Source organism: Cotesia typhae, unplaced genomic scaffold (assembly GCF_013202065.1).
Source record: "Cotesia typhae breed Kobodo isofemale line unplaced genomic scaffold, CoteBio_Ctyphae scaffold_13, whole genome shotgun sequence".
Taxonomy (NCBI): Eukaryota; Metazoa; Arthropoda; class Insecta; order Hymenoptera; family Braconidae; genus Cotesia; species Cotesia typhae.
This window is the reverse complement of record NW_027423774.1, coordinates 978,858-987,316: the sequence shown is the minus strand read 5'-3', so window position 1 is coordinate 987,316 and position 8,459 is coordinate 978,858. Positions and strand designations below refer to the sequence as shown.

The window sequence follows — 8,459 nt, the reverse complement described above, 5'->3', positions numbered from 1 at the left end:
ACCCGGGATTCACCGAGGTGGGCGTATAATGACATGTAATTCACTTCTCGAGATCGTAGATTACATTTTCTGTAAGCGAGTGGTCAGTAGAGAAAAAGAAAGACCATGATGAATATGTAAATTCTAAGTTAGAAACATCGTGATTGCTTACGGGTTTTGATACAGGCTTCTTCATTTCGATTTATCGTGCATTTTTATTCACATAAATCAACAGTAAAACATTCGTATCTACTCCATAAATTTTTAAAGTAAAGATAATTCGAAAAACTTTTATACAGCACGGTATTTTATAGACTTTCATAAACTATCAAAGTGGATGTTAACATTGTGGATTATTATAAGTAAAATGAGTGAACTAATCGTGTGAAGATGATTTGGTAAAATTATAAATACAGTACAAAGAATTGTAATGCTTAAAACATTTATAAAAACTTTTGAAGGTGGAACCTCCACCAGAACCGGCCCCCCCAACACCAGAGGTTGCTCCGCCAACACCCTCACCCGAACCATCATCAACAGAACCCTCAACCGTAACATCGACTCCCGCAGTGACACCGGCACCATCACCAGTACCTCCTGCAGAAATACCTCCTGCTGCTCCATCGCCCGCCGAAGCCGCACCTTCGCCTGCACCACCCGCAGATGGAGCTGTCCCTCCTGCAGGTAATGACATCCACCTCAGTCACAATATTTTAACAACTAAACTCTTAATTTAAATTAATCAACAAGAATTTACTATAATTAAACTTAAGATTTAATTTTATAGATATCGTTTTATATTAATTCATCTTTAATTTAATCATTTAACATTTAATATTTCCTGCTCTCAACAGAAGGAACTGAAGGTACAGCACCAGCACCTCCAGCGGAAGGAGCTGCGCCACCAGCGGATGGAGCAGCACCACCAGTTGATGGAGCAGCCCCACCAGCAGAAGGCGCTGCACCACCAGCAGACGGAGCAGCGCCGCTAGCAGAAGGAACAGCACCATCAGCAGAAGGAACAGCGCCGCCAGCAGAAGGTGCTCCACCGCCAGCCGAAGGAGCACCTGCTGATGGTGCCGCTCCAGCTGCACCACCAGCTGAAGGTACATTCTGTTATTTTCAATGCAATTTATTGCATTATACATTACTTCCATAATTAAAAAAAATGTATTGCTTATTTTAAATTATCCTCAGGAGCTGCACCAGCAGAAGGTGCGCCTCCAGCAGAAAGCGCTCCAGCAGCACCACCACCAGCTGAGGGAGCTCCTCCAGCAGAAGGTGCTCCTCCAGCGGAAACCCCAGCGGCACCTCCTGCTGATGCTCCGGCACCAGCGGCTCCAGAAGCTGCCCTTGCACCAGCAGAACGTAAGTTTCATTATATCTCAGTAATAAATTGGGGAATTTTTTTAGGAATTACTGATTGTTTTTTTTTTTAAGCATTCTGTAATTTTTTTTTTTTTTTCAAATAAGACTTTAATTTAATTTTTAAAAAATTTAATAGGTCGGTAAAATAATACTGGAATTTTAAAACGTTCGTTTTTAAGTAAATAAAGAGTAAAAATAATGAAAATTGAAAATTTTTTATCAATTCTATTTTCTATGATTAAATTTTCCATAAATAATTTTTTTGTTTCAGCGGCTGCATCGTAACTTAGTGATGATAAAATAAAATTTCATTTATCTTTGACACTTACAACTTATCAACACGCGAATCAACTTCTGGTGACTGTATGATTGGAACGATAATGCTGCTGAAAATGTAGCCGACTGTACCTTTATATACTATACGTGGTTCGATGCTAATAATTCCTTGACAAGACTCATCATTATAACCTTCTGTCACTATCATTCTCCCATGTGTAATAATTAATGTTATAGTTATATCAAATATTATGCTAATGTAGCAACACGCTGTTGTTGCCTAACATACAGGATATGTGCTCGAGGGAGTTAATTCGTCCGTCATTGCTACTGGGACATTTAACGTTCACAAATAATCATTTATCTTATAAATTATTGTAACTATTAATTTCAATAAATAATCTCAGTAATTCTGTTCGATTTTTTCGAAAATATATTTGTGTTCTTTTCTACGTTATCCTTTTAATCATCCCCTCTGATTCAATTAATGAATAATAATTCTGTGTACTGAAAAAAAAAAATTCAAAAAAAAAAAAAAAAAAAAAAAAAAAAGCCATTTCTCCAAAAATAATTTGAATTTTCGAAATTTTTTTCAATTTCTAGACAACACTTTCTTTCAGACAATTTATAAAGAAATTTAATAGTTTAATTGTTTGTAAAATTACGATTATAGATAATTTAGTAGCCGTCAAGTAAATGTTATAAAATATTAGTTTGATAAATATTTATTGCATTTTCTGAGAGAAATAGATTTATTTACGCTAAAAGCTAAACAGACCCGACTACATAAATTATGTTGGATTTTTTGGTTTATTATGAAAGTTTACTACGAACTATGATCGTAAAATGCGGTTAACGAAATGCTATTTATCATACAAAGTGTCTGAACAACCTACTGTCTACAAGTGGTCTTACAAAGTTGCAGTGTTTTTTAAAATTAACTTTAGAACAAGTATACAATATTAATTATTACGTCATGCTTGAGGTTGGTATTTTGCGGCTTACAACAACCAACAATTGTGATCCTTGAACCTGTCACCTTCAAGATTTCGTTGATAATTAATAGCTTAGTTAAAATGTTTAGCATAGTTTCTAAATAAAGCTGCTGTTAAGCTTTGTTTACAGCAAATAGTTCTACAATCAAAGATAAGTAGTGAACGATAGTAATTTAATGGGTAAAGTGATGGATTAAGAAATTAAGTCATTCAAAAGTTCAATCCAACATTAATATTGATAATTACTTTTAGTCGATACTACGAATTAATTTTGAACTCTGGCGTCTAAATAATGATGGATATTCCAACAAGTAAACATCTAATAATTATTGAAATTTTTATAAATGGATTACTTACTCAAAAAAAAAAAAAAAAAAAAAAAATGGATTAATTTTCACCTTTCAATTAAAAAAGGCCTGAAATTAATTTATTTCAAAAATAAAATTTTTCTTAACATCCAATAGAATTATTAAATCAATAGTATGTTATATCATTGCGTATCCTTGCAGGATTTTAATTGTAAATAGTTAAGAAAATGTAGATTTTATTACGGAGAGTAACTTGAGACTCAAGTCAACTCAAGTGATGATCAATGTAAGAGCAGAATTAAGATTGTGGTAGTCTTGATATCAAAGTTGCTCTTTCGGTCTTAGGTCTCAGTTTTGCTAGTGCATAGATACTTCTCGTCTGTTGACCTTGTGAATTTAGCTTTAATCATCTAATTTACACATATATTAATTCAATTAAAATAAATTACACAGTAATATACGGAGTATAAGGAATATTAAAAATTTATTGAATGAATTTTGTTCATAGAACAAACAATTCAGGATGTCATTTGACAATTAGCTGGATTTTAACATGAAAAAGTTCTTTTATGCACACTCGCATGATTTCACTTATCAAAAAATTATTTCAAGTAACTTTAAGTGATATAAAAATAAAAAGTCAAGTGAGAACCGACTTGAAAATAATCCACCCTCCTAGAACTTTAACGCACAATAAATCGACCTCTTAGTGTCGAATAAAAGGTGCCAAATTTGAGAGAATAAAAGTTTAAGTGTAAGAAAAGGTATAATAAAAAAAATTAACTTAGTTTTATGTACTATCCAGGTGTTGACCGATGACTGGGCATTGTGAAAAAATACGTTTCGAGAATAATCTTGATTTTTCTTTATTCAGTAGGAATTTTCGGTAACTTAAAATTTTACCACTATAAATTATATTATAAAAATATTTAATATAAATTATATTATAAAATTATAATTATAAAAATAAAAATAACTATCATAATAATAAATATAAATGTTTATTATTGTTAAATTTAGCGTTAAAATTTTCTGGAGTGAACCTAATATTTTAAAGTAGAAAAATAAATGTTGAAAAAATTTTTTTCTTGCTCCAAAAAATTAAATCTCTTGATTTTTAATTTTTTTTTCACGAAATTCATAAACTTATTCAACTAATTTAATTATATTAAGCAAAATAAAAATCAGAGTTTAAAACTTTAAGCAATTATCTCTTCATCAAATTAATTATAAAAAGTTTATTAATATTAAAATTAAATATATATTATTAAAAGTATAAATTAACAATTCAAAGTTTTATTAAAAGAGTGATACATAAGTCATAACGATCTCCTCTGTTTGTCAATCAGAACTAGGGTCATCAAGTACACATTTGAATGCATACAAGACGAAATGAGGTGCATGCTGTCTATGTAGAAGGTTTAGTTGTTGGAAACCATAAACCGGCGCGCGCGCATTTCATCTTACCGGCAAATATAAGTGCCTGGCGGTATAAAATTATTCAGTATTGCTCCGGCCTTCATGCTGTATAGAAGTGTGTATTTGTTATGATAACTTTCCTTTGAATCACGTGACAAAATCACGTCACAAAATTTTTTTTCAAATTTATCCAGTAGTGTTCATTTATCTGTATTTATAATATAAAAACCAGTTGCACCGATAACTGTCAACTTTTAAAAATATTTATTAAATTTAGCTTTGAAAATGTTATTGAAAAAAGTGAATAAACATGAGTGTGTTTGATTAATACGGAGTTACGTGTTACGTGAGCGCGCACTTTTTGATTGTCGTTCAAGTGATAAGAACCGTGTACAATGATATGTTGTGGATGTTAAACATTTTTACAGCTTGACTATATTTTTAAAAATTTAAAAATTACCGCCACTTTTTCTTCCTTGAATTTAATATTTTTTAAAACGTTTACGAGGATTCAAATTCAAAGCGAATAAATATACATCATCATCATCATCATCATCAGGTAAAAGTTGTATTTTATTTTTCCACTTTTTACCCGCCCATAAACATAAATATATATCATTTCATGATATGATTTGATAAATAACATAATATTATGATCATTGGCGGTATTCCTAGTCTTACATATTTTAAACTATTTTCTCATCCGGTTATACCGGTTCGATTCTTACACAGGGTATAAAAAAGCTAGAAAATATAGAACTGACGTGTGTACGGTGTGTGATAATGTACTCTCGTTCTACAACCATCTTTTCCGGTACATCTTACCGTGATTCATGCTGTGGTTGCACTTACTTATTTTGATTTTTTTTCTTTTTCCTCTTTTATAGTACTGTAGAAAAATATACACTGGTACTGTAGTTTTTTTTTAATCATGAATTAACTTTCAAGCATATTATTTCGCAAGAGTTAACAAAATTTTCTATTTTATTTTTATTTTTATAAAATAAGTCAGTAAATTTGTTTTTGTTCTGATTTTATTTTGAAAAAAAAGTTTTAAGTTATTGAAGTAGTTTATAATAATGTATGTAGCATAAGTAATGTATGTAGACACAACAAAAGTTTTATTAGCATAAAAAATCACGAGAGAATTGAATTTTCAACAATGCTTCTATTGCAATATCCATAGGTATATTTTTATGCTCCGCAAGTGTATGACGTATAAAGAGAAATAAGAATTTACTTTTGGAGCACGTAAACACGCTATTCATTTTTGCGGAGTTTGCACTCTAGGAATAATTTTAAGTTTGTACAATCCAAAGTTCACCGAGATTTTGTGACTCATCACTCGTCTTTGACGGTAATCAGCGCTCTTATTACTGTCAGATGAATTTATTATTAAAGTTTGTTTGAATTCATGGATTCAATAACTATGAAATATTTTTTTTTTTATTTTCTATATTCAATGTTACAACTTTGTTTTATCTTGTACTGGAATGTTAAGTATTTCAAATTCATACTTATACAAAATAAACTTTTTTTCAACTTCTATAAATTTAATATTGTGGGTGATGAAAAAGTTTGAGATGTAGTTAGTTTTTATATTTTTATTTGTATTCTGGGGAAATAGAAAGATGTTGAAAAGAATTATACAACCCGGTGAGAGTAAAAACATTTGTAATGATTGACTCCCATTTTCTGATTTAGAATTTTTTTTGAATTAAGAATTTATATTTAGTAAATTTTTTCTGAGCAGGAGTTTTTTTTTTTTTTTTTTTTTTTTTTTTTTTTTTTAATATCAAAATAAAAACTAAATTTTTTTGCCAAGTGTAAAATCATCATTTTTTCATTTTTTGTCAACAGCAATTTGTGAGCTATTTGGTAATTATTTATGTTTAATTAATTCATTTAACTGGCACAATTATAAACGCTATTTAACTTTTTAATTTTATTCCATTTTATTGATTAATTAATATAAATGTACGTTCGTTGTTGAATTTGTGATTTGTCATGAGAAGTTAATTGGCTAATTTAATGGTCAAATGTGATTGATAATTAGTTGATGTATCGAAAATTAAATGAATAAATATTTCGATAAGTTTTATTTGTTTACTTTGTGTTTACCGGATTTATCCAATTGAATATTAAAATGATGGAAAAATGAATTTGAAATTATAAAAATTGCATTAAATAATTTATTCATCTAGCCTAATTAGACTTTAATGTTTAGGATTTAAATAAATGCTTTTTATTACTCACAAAGTCGTAGCAAACGTAGACATCTGGTGTAAATAGCGTTATTGGTCATTGCTACAAATACCTATATTTTTAGTAATACATAATACTGAGCTAAAATAAATTCTAGCATGACGCCTTAGAGTGACGCATGTGTATTTAACGACATAATAAAAGCAACTTATTAGTTGACTGAACATCCATAAATTACGTAAATGCTCTTCGATTATTAATTATACTTCATCTACAAGCATCAAGCTCTGGCAGGGTTAATTGAAATTTTCTTGTACATAATTAAATATAGAATTCTGATAATTTTTTTTTTTACGTTGAAGAAATTTTATTTTCCTGTTTATTGTTAGCAACGACAATGCAAATTTCAAAATAGTACGAATAAACTAAATTATAATCGTAACACGAAATGAGATAGTTCTGTAAACTGGCTCATATTTTTAGGTACTTAACTTTATAATGAAAGCATTAAAATTAAAAATCACTTTCGAGATTATTATTCTCTTGCTAATTTTATCCGGGTCCTTGTTAGTATAAACAATGTTACGAACGCTCGAACAAATTTAAGCATTTAGTTCTGAAGATAAATTAAAAAGAACTTGATTATTTGCGAAAATATAAAAGTAAAAAATTGTGTGATATATTTTGAAGTCACTTAAAAAAAAAAAAATTATGTAAATTTTGATGTTAGAGCTTCTTTACTTACTATCTCAGAATAATAGTAGTAAAACGAAATTTTGCATTAATTGATGCGTTTAACATACACTTCATAATAGAATCTCATATTCTCACATGTGATATATAGGATGAGCTTTTTTCATCTACTTAACTCACGACTTAAATTAACATCAGTGTAACGTTTTAAAAAAATAAAGCTTTCTGCTTTGCTTTGATATTATTTTATACTTTTCACACTGATAGAAGGATTTGTTTATAGTTAAAAATATTTGTTAATATTTAATAAATCATTTATTAGAGACCAATTTTTAGTATTAAATAAATATTTCTTAGTATTTAAAAAGATTTATTAACATTTAATAAATGAATATCAGATTTATTAAATACAAATAAATTATTTTAAATATTAAGAAATATTTATTTAATACTAAAAAGTGGTCTCTAATAAATTATTTATTAAATATTAACAAATATTTTTAACTATAAACAAATCCTTCTATCAGTGCACTTTGAAAATTAAATTTTCACGGGCTCAGTTGTTATTAAGAATGTTTGAAATTAAAAAAATATTCTTAAACTCAACTCGAAAGTATGTAGTGGATATACAGAGAGAATGAGAAGATTAAAGAATGTACTCAAAGTTTGTTGAAGAAATTACCGTGGCTGATAGTAAACGTCGGATACCTACTGGCTCTTTTTTATTTTCATTAGAAATGAAAGTTGAAGGTAAAAAGCGTCAGGTGATTCAAGTTTTATGGCGTTTATTTTACGCTGTTTTCATAAACACTAAGTCAATGTTATCGTACTTGAAGTATTTTTTGAGTCATCCAGATAGTTTAGTTTATTTGGAAAAATATTTGAATAGCCAAAGAGTAATAACAAATGTTTTTGTTTAGATAAAGTTTAACAATAAATTTAGTCTCGAATATTTGCATTAAAGCTTTTCAATATTTAAATTTTTTTATGTGAAAAATATGGTTTATTTTAGCTAAGTAAAAATGTATCAATTTCAGGATGAATTTTTTAATCAATTAATTTTGCAACAGAATTTAATTACAGATTTTTTTTTTATTAATTAAGGCGAATTTGTTGGTTGTGATTGACAATTTTAAAAATTCTTGAGGTCATTTAAATTGTCATTTTGAGCTCGAAGATATGAAATGAGCGGGAAGTTGCAGGGATGGCCTTCAGG

The 8,459-nt window shown here is 28.8% G+C and overlaps 2 protein-coding genes across 2 annotated transcripts in view; both read left to right on the top strand.

Moving 5' to 3' along the window:
• Nucleotides 1-428: 428 nt before the first annotated feature.
• On the top strand, nucleotides 429-2,059 carry LOC141535212 (uncharacterized; the record flags this gene model as incomplete). Its single annotated transcript, XM_074255050.1, has 4 exons — nucleotides 429-663; nucleotides 834-1,085; nucleotides 1,177-1,347; nucleotides 1,619-2,059. Coding segments are annotated over 4 exons (672 nt in total), but the record flags the coding sequence as incomplete, so codon positions are not given.
• Nucleotides 2,060-4,434: 2,375 nt separating this feature from the next.
• Nucleotides 4,435-8,459, top strand: part of LOC141534405 (CD151 antigen) — a 52,749-nt gene continuing 48,724 nt past the window's right edge. The window contains 1 exon segment of the mRNA XM_074253745.1: nucleotides 4,435-4,904. The gene's annotated coding sequence lies outside the window, so the exon portion shown is untranslated.